Genomic DNA, 21,281 nt, shown 5'->3' with positions numbered 1-21,281 from the left:
GCAGGTTCAATCCCTGGTCAGGGAACTAAGATCCCACATGCCGCAGGGCAACTAAGCCCATGCACTGCAACTACTGAGCCCGCATGCTTTGAAGCTCACACACCACAACTGGAGAGAAGCCCACGAGCAGCAAGGAAGAGCCTGCATGCTGCAACTAAGACCCCACACAGCCAAATAAATAAATAAATAAAATATTTTTTAAAAATTAAAAAAAATTAACCTCAGATCAATTCAAATAATCAGTCCTTAACCTTAGATTCTAGCAGAAGCAAAATTAAATCCTCACAGAGGAAGATACTTTACAGTCTAAAACCTATAGTCGTTTTTTTTTCCTTTTTGTAAAAAAAAACAATGGTAGTCATATAATAAAAATGATCAGGTATATGGAAAGAGAAGACAACCAAAATCAAGGAAAAAAAAAAAAGACAATACAAACAAAGCAACATTAGTTCCAGATATTGGAGAATTCAGTATGGGTTATAAGGTAACTGACTAAATATGTTCAAAAAATACAGAGGAAAGTATGGGGAACTTCACCAGAACACTGGAATCTATAAAAAAGAATCAAATTGTAATTCTAGCAGTAAAAAAATAACTATAATTAGAAATTCCATAGATGAATTTGATGGCAGATTATAAACAGATGAATAAAGGATTAGTAAACTAGAACAGCACTTCACAAATGTCAGTGTACACACAAATCACTTGAAGATGCAGACTGACTGAGACGGTCTGGGATGGGGTGGGGCCTGAGAGCCGGGCTTTCCAGGGGCCCCACGGGTGGACAGCAGCACTGCTCCTCTAGGATCCACACGTGCCACAGCTGCTGCTGGCCTCTCGTGGCTACTGTGAACGGCAAGAAGCTAGAAACGAGGTGAGGCGGAAACATCCAGGAACACAGAGAGAGCAAAGAATGAAAGATACAGAAAAAGATAAATTAGACACTGGGGAAGATAACGAAAATATGTAACATGTATAACTGAAATTCTAGAAGAAAAGATGAGAAAGAGAATGGAGCAGAAGAAATACCTGAAGAGAGAATGGCCGACATTTTCCAAACCTGATGAAAGAGATCAGGGCAGAGGAAAGACGCTCCAGGAATTCCAAGGAGGAAAAATACAAAGAAAAGTACTCAGCAGAGGGCTAAGGCAGAGAAAGGGATCATATTATAAAGATCTGTTGATGTAATTTTTGTCCACTGGAGTAACACTCCAGCGAAATACAAAGTTTTCGAGAAATTTTGCTTTCACGAAAAAGGAAAAATGAGTCAGGGCAGAACCAAGAAACCAAAGGGCAGAGCAAATGTCAAGTCAACAGTCCCAGGGGCTGTATAGTGTATACACCCTAGTGAGGGCAGAAGGGGTGAGGGCGCTTCTGGGGTCATTTCACACTTCCACTTAACACACTAGGGAATTCTATTAAACATTTAAGGAAAAAAATAATACAAATACTACACAAACTCTTCCAGCAAAACGTAGAGGAAGGAATACTTCCCAACTCATTCTATGAGGCCAACACTACTCCGATACCAAAATTAACAAGACACTACACGAAACCTACAGGTCAAAATTCTCCATGAACAAAGATGTAAAAATTCTTCACAAAATTTTAGCAAACTGACTGAAATAATATACCAAAAGCAATACATTATGACCAAGAGAAGTTTATCCCAGGAATGCAAGGTTGATTTAAATATTCAAAAACCATTCAGTAGAATTCACAATATTAACAGACTTAATGCCAAAAACAAACCATGTGATTATTTCAATAGATGAAAAGAAAGTGATAAAATTTAATTCTATTCATGATTAAAACACACACACACACACAGAGTAAATGAGGAATAGAAAGGAACTTTCCTAGTCCCCGCAAACTACACAACTTTTATACTGAATGGTGAAATTCTGTAAACTCCATCCTTGAGTTAGGAAAGAAGAGAAAATTACCCAATTTTATTCAGTAGTGTACTGGAAGTTCCAGGCGATACAATAAGAAAAAGAAATGAAAGTTATGAGGATTGAAAAGGAAGAAATAAAACTTCAACTATCTGCAGATGACATAATTGTATATACAGAAAAATTAGAAGAACAAAAAAAAAAATCCTACAGAAAAACTATTAGAATAAATAAATTCAGCAAAGTTGATGGGTGAAAGGTAAATATGTTAAAAGTCAATTCTATTTCTAAATAGTAACAATTAAAAATGATTAACAGTATTTTTATTCACATGTATGAATAAAAATAATAAATGATACATAAGGCTTGTATACAGAAAACTACAAAACATTACTGATAGAAATTAAAGATTAAAATAACTGAGAGCTATATTTCATTCAAAGAATGGAAAACTTGATATTATTACAATGTCAATTCTCCCCCAAATGATCTATAGAATCAATATAATCTCAAAATTCCATCAGGATTTTTTGGTGGAAGTTGACAATTTTAAAAAGTCTAAGGATCAAGAATAGTCAGGATAATTTTCAAGGAAAAAACAGATTTGAAATATTGGGTTGGCCAAGAACTTTGGGTTTTTCCATAAGATGTTACTAATAGGAAAGTAACACTTCTCCATAAGTGTCACTGCCAATATCAAGACTTATTATAAAGCTACAGTAATTAACTTTGTGATTTCATGGAAAGATCAACAGACCAAAGGAAAAGAATAAAGTTCCAGAACAGACCCATGTGTAGAGACACTTGATTTTATGATAAAAGTGACCAGACAGAACAGTGGGTAAAGGATGAGATATTCCATAAGTGGTTATGACCTAAATGGATATCCTTATTTTTTTAAAAAAGTCTTGACCCCCACACCTTATACTCTAAACAAAAATAAATTCCAGTGGGATTGAAGATCTAAAGGTAAAAGGCAAAATCATTAAATTTCTAGGAGTTTGGGGGGGGCGGGTATCTTCATGACAAAGTGGGGAAGGTAATCTTAAACAAAACAAAAAACACTAAAAAAGAAAAATACTGATAAATTCTATATAAAGTTAAGAAGTCTGCTCTTTAAAAGGTACCATTAAAAGAGTGAAAAGACTGGTTACAGAATGGAAGATATTTAAATTACCATGAACAACAATGGACTTCTATTTAGAATACACAAATAATTTCTATAAATCAGAGGAAGGAATGGTGGGGAGAAACAAACAAAACAGCCAAGAGATGAAGGGGCAATGGTTTGAACAGGCACTTCAAGAAACTGTATATCCAAATCTCCAATAAACATATAAAGTGTATTCAATATCAATAGTTGACAGGGAGATATAAATACCACAATTAGGTTACATTACATTCTCATCAGAATGGCTACTAATAAAAACACAACAATGCCAACTGCTGCCAAGGATACAGAACTATTAGCATTTTTAGATATACTGCTGTTGGAACTGTGAATTCAACTAGTTGGGAAAACTACTGGGCATTATCTAGTAAAGCAGAGTAACTGTTGTTTCCTATGACCCAGCAATCACACTCCTAGCTAAACATTCAGCAGAAATGTTTACATACATGAGTCAAATAAAAGATATAAGCAGGAAAGCTGACAGCTGTATTAGCTGCAGTACTAACAATGGAATGTTGAAAAGATCTAACTCTTCTTTCACATTAGGATGGATAGATTGTGATTTGCATAAATGGAATACTATTCGGCAACGAAAATGGATGAGCTACAGCTACTAGACTAGTCTCACCAACACAATCTTAAATATAAAAAGCCAAACATTTGAACATTGATGAATTCTTTCATTTATATCAAGTTTAAAAAACAGGTCAAACTAACATGTCAGAACGCGGGATAGTGGTTTCTGATGGGAAATGGGAAAGGATAGTCAAGGGAAGGCATGATGCGGACACCCAAGGTACGGCTAATGCTCTATTTCTTGATCAGTTTGAGGGTTATATGGAAGTATTCACTTTATGAAAACATACACTTTTCTGCAGGTATTTTGAAGTTCAAGAACTTTTTTATTAAAGAAGTTTAAAAAAGAATGAATTAGAATGTAAGGACAATAGAACAGCAGCTGCCAGGAGCTGGGCATGGCGAGAATAGATGCCTACAAAAAAGTAAAAGGGAATTGGGGGGTGGGCGGGGGAGGGCTGATGGAACTGTTCTGCATCTTAATTGTGGGCACAGTTACACTAGTGAATGTATTTATCAAAATTCAAAGAATTATACATCGGAAAGAGGTAATTTTGCTGTATGCAAAGTATATAGCGATAAAAATTATACTTTTGATATAAAAAGTAATGAATTCATTTGATTTCTTTTTATGTTTATGAAAAATTAATGGTAGCACACAATTTGTTTTAGTAATCAGAAACAAAGCAGAAAAATTTTCAGTGAAAAAAACTCTACTTCCTCTTAAACAGTTTGAGAGCCTTCACTGGGCTCTCAAACCTTTTCACGTTTATTTTAGGTCATCTTATTCAAATATATCTACGACCACGTAAGGATAAAATTAAATTGAGATTCACGGTGAAAGCAACACACATCCGAAACAGACAGACAGACAGCATCAAATCTATCCCATGGAAAAGTAGGAAAACCAGGGGACCTCAAGAAAGTAACAACTTATGAAAAGCATCTCTTAAGAAGCAAGGAAGCTGCCTTTGCTCACAGATATTTAAATTCTGTCTTATTTTGAAACATCCAAGGATTTATCTCATAAACACAGCTAGTACTAGATACTAGTTTAAAAAATTTTCCCAATGTCATCTGAACCTCACTTTTCAAGAGAGAAAAAACAAATGTAATATTTTAGTTGCCTAAGGTCATTTAATGTACCAAGGTCTCCCAGCCCCTGACCCCAACCGAGAACAAACACTCCGTATTTTGTAACTTAAGGGTTATACCATGAGCTAGTTGTGTTAAAGTAGGCAACACAGCTGCATTTTTATAGCTATTGGCTAAATATAATAACTTACAAGAAAAGTATCTTACCACTTGCGCTGGAACTTGTTCCATTTTTGCAGCAGGAGTTCCTGGTCTTGGGTAAAATTGGTTAATAAAGAGACTTGGAAATTTGTATTCTTCAACAAGTTTCACTGTTTCTTGAAAATCTTGGTCTGTTTCTCCAGGAAAACCACAGATAATATCTGTAGCAATAGTTATTCCAGGAACTCTAGAAAATAATAAGATAAAAATGTACAAAGTTGACTACAATCCATTATTATTCTACTTCCTTGACATTTTAAATACCACTATTCCTTTAAAATTAAATTTTATTTTTAGGAAAGGGACATTTGCAAATAGTTATAAAATGCCCTAAATACTAAAAGTTTATGGAAAACATGGACCCCCTGTCATCCTCAAGAAATGCCCATTTTTAATAATTTCAGATGTTTCTTCATCCTTCTATATTTTAATATTTATGCTTATTCTATTTCTAGATTTATTGATTGTTCAGCAATATTTGCTGACTCAACTAGGATTTAGCTCCTTAAATGACTCTATTCCTCCCCTCCCAACATAATCACTGTACAACTTTTAGTTAAATCAATAGTGTTAATAGTATTTCCATTGGTATAAATGCTAAGATATTGTTCACTGCACAGCCAACTGGTATACTATCAGTAAGTCTTCTTTTGCCACAACATTTAATTTTTCCTAGAGTTAATAACTGCCTCCTTTAAAAAAAAAATATTGCTTACTATTCTATGCACCTATGTAAATGTTTTCCAGAAGATCCATTGGTTCTATCAAAACCAAAACTATTTTCTAAACACTCAATGTACTGTAATATCTGTAGCAATAGTTATTCCAGGAACTCTGGAAAATAATAAGATAAAAATGTACAAAGTTGACTACAATCCATAATTATTCCACTTCACCAGTTCCATTTTTCTCTCTGGAAATGCCACTTCTAACTTTCTTCAAGTATGTGCTGCTTTCATAATGAACTAGCTGTCATCCTTGAATGTGGTTCCTTGGTCTTTTTGCAATCCACCCTTTTTTTTTTCCTGGATCCTATGTCTTCCTAACTCTTACTATTCTATTCTCCTTAATTCTGCCGGAGTATTCTTTCAGAAGCTTCATCAGAAAGAGAGGCAGGGAAATTTTGTTGTCAATGTCTTAGCATCTCTGAACATGTCTTAATCCACACAACTGACTGATAGCGTGGCTGAGCATACAGCACTCCAAAATGAAAAGTATTAGACATCTGAATTTTATATTGTTCCTTTTTTTTTTTCTTGAGTTGGCAAGGATGCTGATGAGATGTCCAGATTTACTCTGATGCAAACTTCTTTACATGTGCCCCACTATCTTTTGGAAAGTGTTTAGGATATTAATTTTTTTCAATGTTTTTAAATTTCATGAAAATCAGCCTTGGATTAAATATTTACATATTTGTACAGGGTACAATCTGGAGACTCGTGGTCTATAGGTCTACTTTTATGCTAATTTAAAAATCATTTTTCTCTCTTTGCAATTCCTCTCCTTTGAAGGTTGAAGCTACAGGATTAACTCTCTAAGCTTCTTCACTATTATTTTCCATCTTGTCCTTTTGTTACATTTTCTGAAAGACTTACTTCGGTGTATCTTCCAATGCTTCTATTGAAAAAATTAATTCATTATCGTATTTTAAATTTCTAAGAGCACTTTTTCGTTTTCCAGTTTTTCTATTCATGGCTTACTGTTTTTTTAGAGATGCAACATCTTTTCTTCACTCTATGAGGATACCAATTACAGTCTATCCACAATTTTTCCTTTGCTCACTATAACTGTATCTATTTCCTCTGGGTTCTTAGATTTTGGTCCCTCTTATTTATGTCTGAGATCTGCCATAATAAATAGTGACTCTTGATGCCCTTTGATATTTAAGAGTAAAGCACTAAAAGCTTTTCATCAGAGTGACTGGGTAACAAGCTGCCTTCATTTTTCATAGGTCCAAATGTTAGCATCTTGGAAGTCATTTCTCTTTGGCCACTGAGTTTCTCCATAAGTATGCTACAATATTCTGTGTGAAATTTATTTTTAAAAATATTCCTTTCTCGATTTCTGCTTAGTCTTACCCAGCTATTAGTTTGGCTAAACTTTAATTAGTAAGGGAAGTTCTAAGGCCTGGAACTTTTCTACCTGATGCTAAATAGAAAAAGAGACAATATGCATATAGAAACATTTAACAGTATATCTGGAAGAAAATTATTTTTTAAATTTTTATTGTGTTATAAGTTTTTTTTCTCTTTTAAGGATAATTATCAAAATTACTTTTGAAAATCATAAAAAACATATGCTTTTACAGGAAATTGTACATAAAAAGACTATTTTCTAGACTTACTAAATCGTGAAATAAAATCATGTAAATAACTTTAATTAGCAATTTTTTACAGTTGACTTACAACTACTTCCGAACAAAAGAAATCCACAACTAAAAATAAAAGTAATGGATCACAGCAGAAATAACAGAGAAGAGTCCATCTCCCCTAGGAAATTAGAAAAACTAAAACTAAAAATCTGAGAAATTGCCTGTGAAACACTGTAGCAGCAAAGACAATTGGTTATTGTCCCAGACTATGAATTGGAATGAACTTGGCACTAGATTATGGGGTATTCCCAAAGGAAAGTACCTTCCTGATTCCCCCCGCCCCTCACTCCACATCCTTCTTGATCCAATGTAGCTGAGCTCAGTATTACACAACACCTGGTTACTTTGGCCTTAAAGTTCATAGTGAAAAAGAAAAGACAAACCTTCAGAGTAGCCATCATAAATGTTCAGGAAGGGGATGTTCAATGTATAAGTATAGTTGATAATCTACACAAAAAGTTGACCAATAACAGAGGTGGGGATAAGACACTATGAATTCGTGAAACATCTAAGGCAGTCAGTACTTAAAAGTAAAAGCAGTTTAAGTTCAAAGTAAAGACAATATAAATTGATTACCCAAAAAATATTTTCAAAGTAGAGACTACACTTTAATGTTGAAGCTCATCTATACATTGATTTTGTATATGCAAATCATGCTACTTAGGTTCTTCAAAATAATTAGGCTCCTTAGGTGAATCAAATAAAAAATCTCATATTTACACTGTTAATAATTCTCTTCAGTACATAAGAAAAATCAAAAAAGTTTGAAGTAGACCAAATTTCAAACTAATTGCACATGATTTAAGTGGCTATGAGGAAATTTTAAGGGGCATAAAATAGAGTATTAATCCAAATATTTAATATGCTAATTGTGAGTAAATGCTGTTTTTTGAGACAGTGTGAATTTTCAAAATACTAAAATTTTAAAAAATGATCATTTCCACAAATTTATTGAAGCTGTAAGTCTAATAAACATAAGTACTAGGTATTATGTCTTTTTAAAATTTAAAAGACCTTCTATATTTACATTTTCATAGCAGTATCAATTCTGAAAGTGATGAAAATGAAAATGTTCAATTAGCTTAAATAAGAGGTTTTGATCCATTTTTTTCTGATAGCTATTTACTTGCAAAAAGGCTTCACCAAATAACTTGGGAATGGAATTAATGAGAAAGTTTCCAATAATGCATCTGCCTTGATCTGTATGATTAGTTATGAAAATCGATCAGGGACACGTAAGTAGAGTATTACCTACTTGTTGACACTAGGCCAGGATTTAAGAAAGCCCCAAATATTTTAAAATACTTAATTATTTACCTTAACTAAAAATATGAATATATAGATGCCATACTGTATTTGAAATACTACAAAAAATGTTGTACTTCAATTCATCTCAAGATTTTTACTTGCAATTTGGTGTTTCACTAGCCAAAATATAAAAAGGATGATTCTATTTCATTCTTTAGATCAATAAACTGTGCTTCAAATTCCACATGTGAGAAAAGTAAGACTAACACACATGCTATTTATCACAAAAGAATGTGGTAAAAATGATCAGAAAAAGGATCAGACCTATTAAAATTATCAGGCATAAACAAAACACATGATTAAAAGAAAAATATTTTAGTCCTATGGAGAGTAATTCCAGGACAACTGCTCCATACGTTCAGGAAAGCTAAATTGGAAGTAGAAAGGGAAAAAAAAATATTGAACTGAATGAAAATAAAAATATAAGATATCTAAATATATGGGATGCAGTTAAAGCAGTGCTTAGAAAGAAAATAGAAAATGGAGAAAAAACAATAAAAGCAAAGGTGCATCTTTAAAAATAATTGATAAAATTACTAAACTACTAGTAGACTGAGAAGAATAAAGACACAAATGACCAACTTTAGGCATGAAGGAGGAGACAGTACTACAGACGTTATCAACATTAAAAGGATACTAAACGTATATCAGAAGCAATTTTATGCTAATAAATTAAAAACTTAGATGAAACAGGCAAATTCTTTGAAAGACATAAATTATAAAAACTGACTGAATAAGAAACAGAAAAACTGTATAGCCTTTTATCTATTACAAAAATGGAATTTGTAATTTAAAATATTGTCACCAAAGAAAACAACATAAAACAACACAGGCTCAGATGACTTCGCATTTAAGAGAGAATAAAACCAATTCTACAGAGATTATTTCTTTCCTATTTTTTTGGCCTCAAGGCTTGTGGGACTTTAGTTCACCAACCAGGGATCGAACGCAGGGCCCTGGCAGTGAGAGTGCCAAGTTCTAACCACTGGATGACCAGGGAATTCCCAAAGACTATTTCCAAAATAGATGAGAAATAAACTCATTTTACTAGTCCAGCAATAGTAGCCTGTTTGAAAACCAGAGAGAGAGACAAATAATTCCAGACCAATAATCCTCACGTACTCAGAGACAACAGTTATTAACAAAATATAAGCAAAGTGAGCCTTGAAACACATAAACGTATTGTATATCATGACCATTTAATCTCAGAAATGCAAGGGTTGGTATGACATGCAAATATCAATTAACGCAATAAGCCATATGAAAAGAATAAAGGATAAAAACCCCATAGTAATCTTAGTACATGCAGAAAACTCAGTTTACAAATCCAACACCCATTTATGATTAAAAAACCTATCAGCAAAGAAAGAACAGAAGGAAAACTACTGCAACCTGATAAAAGGTCTACAGCTATTATATTTATTGGTGAAAGACTAAATGCTTCTCCATTAAGAGTAGTAACAAGGCAGAGAATTCTGTTCTCACTTCTTCAATTCAACATATTAGTGAGGTAGAACATTATAATCAGTGCAGAAAAGAAAGAGAAAGAAATTTAAAGCATGTACATTGAAAAGGAAAAAGTTTTTTTTTTTGCAGGTGACAATCTCATACGTAGAAAATCTAAGGAATCTAATGAGTCTACTAGAATGAGTTCACTAAAGCTAAAGATTGACATATAAAAATCAATTGTACAAACTGCGAGCACTAATCAATGAATTTAGCAAAGTAGCAGGATACAAAATTAATGCACAGAAATCTCTTGCATTCCTATACGCTAACAACGAAAAAGCAGAGATATTAAGGAAACTTTCCCATTTACCACTGCAACAAAAAGGATAAAATACCTAGGAATAAACCTGCCTAAGGAGGCAAAAGACCTGTATGCAGAAAACTATAAGACACTGATGAAAGAAATCAAAGACGATACAAACAGATGGAGAGACACAGCATGTTCCCGGATTGGAAGAATCAACATTGTGAAAATGACTATACTACCCAAAACAATTTACAGGTTCAAGGCAATCCCTATCAAATTACCAACGGCATTTTTCACAGAACTAGAACAAGAAATCTTACGATTTGTATGGAAATGCAAAAGACCCCGAATAGCCAAAGCAACCTTGAGAAGGAAAGACAGAGTTGGTGGAATTAGGCTTCCTGACTTCAAACTATACTACAAGGCCACAGTGATCAAGACAGTATGGTACTGGCACAAAAATAGAAAGGAAGATCAATGGAACAGAATAGAGAACCCAGAGGTAAACCCAAGCACATAGGGGCACCTTATCTTTGACAAAGGAGGCAAGAATATACAGTGGAAAAAAGACAGCCTCTTCAATAAGTGGTGCTGGGAAAATTGGACAGCTACATGTAAAAGAATGAACTTAGAACACTTCCTAACACCATACAGCAAAATAAACTCCAAATGGATTAAAGACCTACATGTAAGGCCAGACACTATAAAACTCCTAGAGGAAAACATAGGCAGAACACTATGACATACATCAAAGCAAGATCCTTTTTGACCCACCTCCTAGAATAATGAAAATAAAATCAAGAATAAACAAATGGGACCTCATGAAACTTAAAAGCTTTTGCACAGCGAAAGAAACCAGAAACAAGACACGAAGACAACCCTCAGAATAGGAGAAAATACCTGCCAACAAAGCAACGGACAAAGGATTAACCTCCAAAATATACAAGCAGCTCATGCAGCTTAATACCAAAAAAGCAAATAACCCAATCCACAAATGGGCGGAAGACCTAAATAGACATTTCTCCAAAGAAGACATGCAGATGGCTAACACATGAAAAGATACTCAACATCACAAATCATTAGAGAAATGCAAGTCAAAGCCACAATGAGGTATCACCTCACACCGGTCAGAATGGCCATCATCACAAAATCTAGAAACAATAAATGTTGGAGAGGGTGTGGAGAAAAGGGAACTCTCCTGCACTGTTGGTGGGAATGTAAGCTGGTACAGCCACTATGGAAAACAGTTTGGAGGTTCCTTAAAAACCTAAAAATGGAACTACCATATGATCCAGTAATCCCACTACTGGGCATATACCCAGAGAAAACCATAATTCAAAAAGAAACATGTACCATAATGTTCATTGCAGCACTGTTTACAATAGCCAGGACATGGAAGCAACCTAAATGCCCCTCAGCGGACGAAAGGATAAAGTAGATGTGGCACATATATACAATGGAATATTCCTCAACCATAAAAAGGAATGAGATGGAGCTATATGTAATGAGGTGGATAGACCTAGAGACTGTCATACAGAGCAAAGTAAGCCAGAAAGAGAAAAACAAATACCGTATGCTAACTCATATATATAGAATCTAAAAAAATGGTACTGATGGGCCTGGTGACAGGGCAAGAATAAAGTTGTAGAGGTAGAGAATGGACTGGAGGACACGGGGTTGGGGTGGGGGGTAGGAGGGCGAAGGGGAAGCTGGGACGAAGTGAGAGAGTAGCATAGACATATATACACTACCAACTGAAAAACAGATAGCTAGTGGGAAATTGCTGTATAACAAAGGGAGATCAAGTTGATGATGGGTGATGCCTTAGAGGGCCAGGACAGGGAGGGTGGGAGGGAGTCACGGGAGGGAGGGGATATGGGGATATACGCATAAATACAACTGATTCACTTTGGTGTACCTCAAAAACTGGTACAAGAGTGTAAAGCAATTATACTCCAATAAAGAGCTTAAAAAAATCAATTGTATTTTCTACTATATAGCACAGGGAACAATGTTCAATATTATATAACAACCTACATGGGAAAAGAATTTGAAAAAGAATACACGTATATGTATAACTGAATCACTTTGCTGTACACCTGAAACTATCACAACACTGTTAATCAACTATACTCCAATATAAAATAAAATGTTTAAAAAAATCAATTGTATTTTTATATATTAGTAATGAATAATGAGAAAATGAAATCAAGAAAGCAATTCCATTCACAACAGCATAAAATACTTAAGAATAAATTTAAGCATAGAAACCTAATTTAAAGAGAGTTTCCTAAAGTTTGCTGAGAGAAATTAAAGAATATCTAAGTAAATTGAAAAATATATCATTTTCATGGGTTGGAAGATTTTACCGTCGTTAAGATGCAGTCTCTTCAAAATGATACTATGATTCAATGCAACTATTAATACTATCAAAATATTTCAGGATGTTTTTCTGTAGAAAATATTGACAACCTGATTCTAAAATTTATATGGAAATGCAAAGGACCAAAAATAACCAAAACAATTTTGAAAAAGAACAAAGTTAGTGTAGAATGGATGAACTGGACTTAGAAGACTTACTACAAAGCTACAGTAATCAAGACAGTTGGGTAGCAGTATAAGGACAGATCAGTGGAAAATACACCTTTATAATTATGGTTCACTTTCAACAAAAATGCCAAGGCAATTCAATGAGGGCAGGAGACAGTGTTTTCAATAAATGGTGCTGGAGCAATTGGATACCATATGCCAAAAGCAAAGCAAAACAAACAAAAATACTTACTAGACCCTTACCTTATCTTACATTTTACACAAAAAGTACTTCTATATGAATCATTGATATAAATGTAAGAGCTAAAATTACTAAACTTACAGGAGAAAATCTTTGTGACTTAAGTAAGGCAAAGATTTCTTAGCTATAACACCAAAAACAAAAGCACAATCTGTGAAAAAAAAACTGGATAAACTGATAAATTGGACTCAATGAAAATACACCATTAAGAAAACAAAAAGAGAAGCCACAGATTGGGAAAAAGTATTTACAAATCATATATCTGATTAAAAGATTTGTATATTTTGTATACAAAATAGTTTAGGGCTCCTGTGGCTCACCAACAGGAAGACAACACCACGGTACAATGGGCAAAGGATTTTAACATAACTAAAAAGACATACGAATAGCTAATAAGTGCATAAAAAACTGCCCAACATCATTAGTAATCAGGGCAACGCAAGTTAAAACCTTGTAAGATGCCAAATATCCAGGAGAATGGCTACTTTGAAAAAACACTAGAAAACAACAGACATCGATGTGTGTATGGAGAAATTGAAACCCTTATCCACTGTGGGTGTGAAATTAAAACAGTGCCGTTACTTTGGGAAACTGGCAATTGTTTAAAAAGTTAAATACACACTTACTGTGACTAAGAAAGCCTACTCCTAGTTATCTACACAAGAGAAATTAAAACATATGTCCACACAAACACTTGTATGTGGATTTTTAAAGCAGCAGCTTTCTTCACAATAGCTCCAACCTGGAAACAGTCCAAGTGTCTATCAACTGGTGAAGGGATAAACAAAATGTGACATACCCATGCAATGGAAATTTACTTACAAATAAAAGAAAACCAACTAATGATACACGCACCAACACGGATGAACCTTGAAAACATTCCTAAGTAAAAGAAGGAAGACACAAAGGATTACTTATTCTTTCCATTTATATGAAATTTCTACAAGAAGCAAAACTATAGAGACAGAGAACAGATCAGTGGTTTCCTGGGGCTGGGAGCAGGGATTCACTCCAAATAGGCATTAGGAAACTCTCTGTCATAACAAGAGCATTCTAAAACTGAATTGTGATGATGGTTGCGTAAACATATACATTTACTAAAAATCTTCAAAACATACACTTACACTGGGTGCACATTCAATGGTATCTGAATTATGCCCACAACAAACCTCTTAAAAAGTGAAAAAATGAAACCGAAACAGAAAACATCTTTCTGAAGACAGAGAGATAGTTATGGAATCCTCCATAACACATTACACTTTATTCTAAGAAGTCCCCGTAGCTAAGATTTTGACAGAGCGCCAAAAATTAAATACGGCGAAATAGGGGGGGAAAGGCAAAGATGATAAAAGGTAAAGTTAAGGTCGAAAGGGAGTTATGTTCAGAGTCTCCTATCAGGAAGGACTAGAAGGAGGAAAACTTGTACTTATTTTCCATCTACTGATTTATGACAACGAGGAATCATTCTGTTCATACTGAATGAGGAAATCTAGGGAGAAACAATATGACATCTTCAAATAAAATTAAGAACATTTTCAGCAGCTTTAGATTTATTTTCATAATTTTACAAAAAAATTCTTAAAGGACCTGAGCTGAAAACAGAGAAAACCCTGAAACAGTTAGATAAGGGTTGAAAAGCCATAAATGAGTCACTAGGACAAAGAAAGACTAGTGAGGCTTGGGAGACCACCCCTAACCTTTTAACATGGGTATCGAGGAGAAAAGTCTTCCCTCGTGTAACTGAGGGGCTCTGCCACTAACCAGCTGCATGCTCCTGGGCAAATTACTTATTCAGCACTAGTGCTGCAGTTTCCTTTACGATAAAATAAGAAAAGCAAAAGTATTCACAGATAAGAGGAGTAATGAGTTAGTATACACACTACTTGCTCAGGACAGTGCTTGCTACACACTGCCTGACATGTTATAACATGTAATAACAAGCTATTATTACTGTAACCCTGTCGGAGACAGGATACAACTATCATTTATTATATAATACTAAGTGCCATGCAATACGTGAACAACTTACATCTTGTTTAAAACAACCTCTAATTATGAGGTAGATTCTATTTTGTCCCTATGAGAAATAGGGAAAGTACCATTAGGGAAATAAGATTCAGAAAGGTAGAAGAAATTGCCAACAGTCACAGAAACATTGAATGGTAAAGGAAGGATCAGTCTTATCTCTTACCTGTGTCACTTAGGTACTCATCACGTTGATGTACATATTTGAGCAAACCTTACCAAACAGAAAGTTGGGTACAGAACTGCTCTTTAAGCTACATTATAAGTAAAAACTTGTCTGAGCTATTTTAAGTTTTATTTTTTATTTTTATTTTACTTTTTGTTGTCAACTTATACTGAACAGTTTTTATTTATGCAGCAGGTTTTAACATAATTGGACTTCCAGAAGCAAACTCAGTGCTGGTATAATTCCTTCATTAGATATTTCTGGACTTTTGTCAGCTTGCGCTGCAGCTGGAATACTGTTCATGTCTGGAGCATATCAGAGTTTCTAATACTTTACACATAAATCACTTCACCATGTGTCTTCTTTCTAATTTTTGTGTGATGGAGAATATCCATGTCATGTCAACTTTGCTTTAGTGTTTTTTATATTCTGATGATACACTCCTGCTATAATTTTCTACTAACACTTATGTATGCTTCCAGATACAGAAGAAATGTTAGCGAAAACAGGGGCCACAAGTGCAGCAGAAGGAGAGGAGTCCAGGTTCATGGTAGATGGTGTGGACTTGTTCCCCATTTCTGTGAGTCTCTTAAGGAACACAAAAGCAACTGGCATCTATTAAGCATGTACTATACGGCAGCTGATATTATAAATGTTTTATATTCATTAGTTTACTTGGTCTTCACAGCAGTCCAGGAAGGGATGTGCTGTCATCCCCACTTTGTGAAAGAGGGAACTGATGCTCAGAAAAGTAAGATGATCTGTGATAATATGGCTAGAAAATGGGGACCCAAATCTGTCTGGATTTAAAATCTGATTTCTTTCTAGTGATACTATTACTGCTTTCTCTCCAAGGCTTGCAAAGTTTTTCTTCCTAATAGGACCCTGATCAAGACAATCAAACTCACCAATATTCACATTTTACTATCTTAATGAGATCACATTTACACAGACCATATTCTCTGAGAATGAAATGAGAAACAAATGGTAAGACGGTACAAAAAGTTTAGAAGTTTAGAAAATTTTAGAAGTTTAGAGAAACTTCAACCCTATTTTTTAGAACCTGAATACAATAAGAATATAAATGTATTCCTACAAATAAATAGCTGTGTTTTTTTTTCAAAGGAGAAAATAAAATTTCTGACCTTTAGAGAGCAGTTTAACCTACTTGTTTGAAGAAATTGCTATCAATAGTAGCCAAAATTTACATGCTAATATATAATTCACATAATAATTTTAAGAGATATTTATAATCAAAGATAGCCTTTCAAGGCCTCTCTGAGAAAAAATTAGTAGCAATTAGTTTTTTTAAAAAAATTATTCCTTTGAAAGTAATAAAACCTTTTAATAGGCTTAAAATATTCAAATGGTTTATTGTTTAAATTTGGTACAATTTTACTTTTTTGAAGTAAAAAAGTAATATGTATGAGGCAAGCAAAGGAACAATAAGGATAAAATGACAAATGATTTGCTAAAGCCTTGCAAATTTCTGGAAATTCTAAGAAATCAGAATTTAAAATGATAAAAATTGGGTTGGGGTAGGGATGGAGTGGGACGTTGGGGTTAGCAGATGTAGGCTTTTATATATAGAATGCATAAACAAGGTCCTATTGTATAGTACAGAGAACTATATTCAATATCCTATGATAAACCATAATGGAAAAGAATATTTTAAAAAAGAATGTGTATATATATATATATGCATAACTGAATCACTTCGCTTTTCAGCAGAAATTAATACAACATTGTAAATCAAGTATACTGCAATTAAAAATATTAAAACTGAAAACAAACAAAATAAAATGGTAAAAAAATAACTATTAAATATCTGTGATAAAGCTGATCATGGGAAAAAAGTGTTTCTGAAACTCAGAAAGAAAAGTGGCTATCAAAACAGGACCAAAAAAAAAAAGGAAGACAGAAGAGGGGCCAAGCACATGCAGATGACAGCAAGGAATTTGGTGCCACCCATTACATTTCTAAACCTGGTTTAAATCCAGAATATACAGTTTAGCTTCAAGCAAAAATCAAATGAATCGTCACTGTTAACTAAAAACTACATAAGTGCTATGTTAAGTAAGTTTTTCATCCTGTAACACCATGCTTGCTTTCCACAGCAAATATGTTAGAGTAAGCACATAAGACCAAAGATATTGCTTTAAAAATTAAAAGTAATCAAACTGGATAATATTGTTATAATATCTAAAAGGAACCATATTAAATTTCACAGAAGTTTTACACATCTGTTATTAAAATCACTCCATGATATTGCTGGTTAAAGTGAAGGTATTTACTATCCATGGTACTGTTAACACAATTCTTATATGAGCTTTTCCGTTGCTATGGTAACATGAATTATAAGGTTCAATGAAGCCAGATTCCGTAATGTGTATTTTTCTGTTACTCAAGGTGAAGAGGAAATGAAACATTTCTAACATTCATAAACTGCAGCAAATGTCTGAATTCCATTTAGAGATAAGATGATAATTACTAAACTAATTAGAATTCTTCCTGGATGGAATTATTTTGCACACAGTGGAAATTTAGATTTAGGAATGAAAGCAGGGGCCAGAGCATATTCAGCATCGGTAATTAATTACAACCAAAACCAATACGCTAGTCTGATACCTTGGAACAGACTATACCTAATGTCTGCCTCTGACTACAATGTGAAAGAAAACTGGTCCCCCACCCCCATCCCTTAAGTCAGAAAGATAAAGTGGGTGAAATCATTTTATTCAAGAGAAAATCCAATTACAGAAATAATCAACTTTTCCCTCTTGCTTTATTTTTTTCATATTTGAAAGGGCATTCACATTAGCAGAACCAATTAAACGAGTATCAGGACAGGGCAAAAACTACAAAGTTGGGCAAGTTGCTTAAATCTTTTAAAATTAAACTTTCAAAAAAAAAATCACTTATTGAAATTTTAGAGACTCAAACCCAGATCATAGCATTCTTTAATAGGAAAGCATAACTGGAAGGTGACTAAACATCGGGTCTCAGGAAGAATAGTTTAAAAAATGGTATAGTTATAATGTAGTTGCCTCTAATATCCAGTCCACTATAAATAAGAAATAAGGTTTAATTTTACTTTTAATGGAAGTGTTGTTATTATCAAGAAATGGTACTCAGAGATGCCACATTTGAAATTTATACCACCCTAAAATGCAATTTGTGTAGTGGCATCATAAATAATACTGGAAAAATACAGAGAGAGAGAGGATGCCAAATGCCACCAAACCGGAACACAGTAGTATCATATTATTCACAATTTCTTTATCCCTTATTAGTTGAACTCACATTTTATTTGTTTAAATTCAGTTTACTCTCAAAATCAGATCAAAGGTTGGCAAACTATGGCTCATGGGCCAAAATTAGCCATTGCCTATTTTTTTTAAAGCTTTACTGGAACTCAGCCACATCCATTCATTTACATATTTGACTATGGCTGCTTTGGCCATAAGAAAAGAGTAATTGTGACAGTTGCAATCACAAAGCCAAAAATATTTATTACCTGATTACCTGCAGCTATTTTAAACAACCGAACAAATGATGACTGATTTTTGGTAAGTACTCCCAGGGACACTCCAGGGTGAGGGGTGGTGGGGTGGGGAGGGGGGGGGAGAGGGGGCTGTCAGTGGGCATATGATTCTCTCCAAAATGCAGCCCTAATCAAGCTTTTCATCATCACCACAGTCTTCTCGATACAATTCAAATCAGAGTACTTTCTCCCTGAGGAATCGTCACGCACACTCTATTAGCACCTATCTATACGATTCATCCCTCATGATCCATCTCTCTGACAAAATTTTTCCTGATTTTCTCTCAGCATCTCAGCTTCACGGTTCCTCTTCATACCTCTGTGAAGGCTGGACTATGATGGCATCTGGCACCTTTCACATTTGTTTTCTTGTCTTATGCCTCCTAGTAAACCATAAGCACCTGGTGGAACTAGGATAAGGTCATATTGCAATTTTTATACTCTGCAGCAAGGAGGCAGCAGCTCACAGAGAGCTGAGGCTCAGTAAAGGTGCCCACTGAATTAAAGGCGATGGGCAAGAGAGAAATGGGGAAAAAGACGGGGTGATGGATAAATAAACTCGATAAAGCAACAGGCTTTATTCATATGTACTAACGATTAATCCCTCTTCTGACTAATAGCAATCTCAGCATTCTACTTCAAAGTCCTAGAAGCGAACTTTTGGCCTTTCTCTATCTGGCAAGGGAAGAGAAGGGGCAATTCGCAAGGCTTTTAAGTGACAAGCTTCTCTTTGGAGTAATGGCTACACAGATGCTGCCCAGACACTGGCCACTGGAGCTGATCTATTCTGCTTACGATGAAGGCATAGATTCTCAAATGAGCACTTTTAAACAATGTATTAGGTCACTAACAGTTGTCTCACCTTAAATTCTTACTTCTAGGAATAATTAAACCACTTACAAGGGGTCAAAGCTTATTTTAAATGACCTGAGTTTATCTGCAACTTTCAGTTTAAAATCAGGGAAATGGGGTTCAAGCTGGAATCTTTGAAGGTGAAGCAAGATTTAGGAGACTCGGAAGAGGAGTTTTCATTTCTAATTCTACGTTACAGTTGCTCTCTTGTATTTCTGAAGGTGCTAAGTCCCATCATTCAAAAATCGTTCATTAATTGGATGGTATGTTCTCGGCAGAGCTCTTGATAGTCACCATCTATGAGGGCTGCTGTGGCAGAGGGGCTGCAAATGGCCGAGAGCCCTTTCCATACAAAAATCCCATGAGATGTGTCTGTGCGTGAAACACTGCAGCTTTTATATGAAGGGCCTGTCAATTCTATGACACTGCCTTTTGGGCCCCCCGTTTGGCCCAAATCTCTACTTCCAAAAGGAATGCCATTCTGTCTCAGGCCATGCCTGGCCGAGGTGTCAGCTGTGTTTTTCCCCCGCCCGCCACAGCCATGCAGTGCTGCCTGAGACACCCTTTTCCGATCCTTAAGACACTCCAAGGCTCTTCCTGGTAGTGAATAACCCAACTCAGTTCTGGCCACAGCAGCTGTCTGGAGGCAGCCTGCTTCTCGTGCACCTGGTTCAGCAGTGCTGGGATGCTGGGCATCGCTTTGATGCTGGTGGTAGCTGATTCTAAACCAAGAAACATTCCAAAACCCAAGAACAAATCTACTACCTGAGGGAACATCAGGACACTACGCCGATCTCCAAAGTCATGGTTAGGGCAGAAGACAGACATAACTAGTCACACATGAACTAGCTCAATACCAGGTTGATCTTGTGGCATTTTCTGACATCAGCCTCTCTGAACCTTACTGAATACTTACTGTGTGCCTGGCATTCTTAAGTGCTTTTCATATATTGACTCAATCCTAAAAGCAGTTAAGGAGAAAGGTGATATTTTCTCCATTTCATAGATGTGGTAGCAGAAGCACAGAGAGGTTGTCTCTTGCCTGACATCACACAGCAAAAAGCAGGAGAGTCTGGATCTGTCTATTTTCAGAGTCTGTGATTTTAAGTGACAAATTTCCTCCCAGCGATAGTGGGCAGTGAATATCCAGTAGTGTATCCAGCCAGATACAATTCAAAAGACCTCCTTTCTCAGGAACAATAACTATCAGGCATCATCATAGAGTAACCTGATGGAGACTCTCATCTAGAAGCACGAGCGCCATCTGGATGAGCTCAGGACTACTAAATCACAAAAATACCCACTTCACGCTACCTGCTCAGTCATTCCTCAGTTATTCCATTATTACTTTCATGTTAAAAAAACAAGGACACTGGGGATGAGGTCACTTGTCCATGGTCACAGAGCAAGTTAACAGGAGAGCAGACCTGGGATTATGTTTTCTGACCCTTAGTGGTTTACTCAGGTACTTACTTATCCTTTTAGCCAAGGAAAAGAAATGCAGGAAAAAAAATCCTCACTAGATAGCAT

The 21,281-nt window shown here is 35.1% G+C and overlaps 1 protein-coding gene across 14 annotated transcripts in view; it reads right to left on the bottom strand.

The window, feature by feature from the left end:
* CDKAL1 (CDK5 regulatory subunit associated protein 1 like 1) overlaps positions 1–21,281 on the bottom strand; it is a 623,539-nt gene that overhangs the window by 156,040 nt on the left and 446,218 nt on the right. For all 14 annotated transcript variants that reach the window (XM_057700490.1, XM_057700500.1, XM_057700489.1 and 11 more), the window contains one exon: positions 4,945–5,125. In XM_057700490.1, the coding sequence (XP_057556473.1) occupies positions 4,945–5,125 (181 nt within the window). The remainder of the gene's footprint in view (positions 1–4,944; positions 5,126–21,281) is intronic.

This window comes from Hippopotamus amphibius, chromosome 11, assembly GCF_030028045.1.
Source record: "Hippopotamus amphibius kiboko isolate mHipAmp2 chromosome 11, mHipAmp2.hap2, whole genome shotgun sequence".
NCBI classification, from domain to species: Eukaryota; Metazoa; Chordata; class Mammalia; order Artiodactyla; family Hippopotamidae; genus Hippopotamus; species Hippopotamus amphibius.
This window is presented reverse-complemented; position numbering and strand designations above follow the sequence as displayed.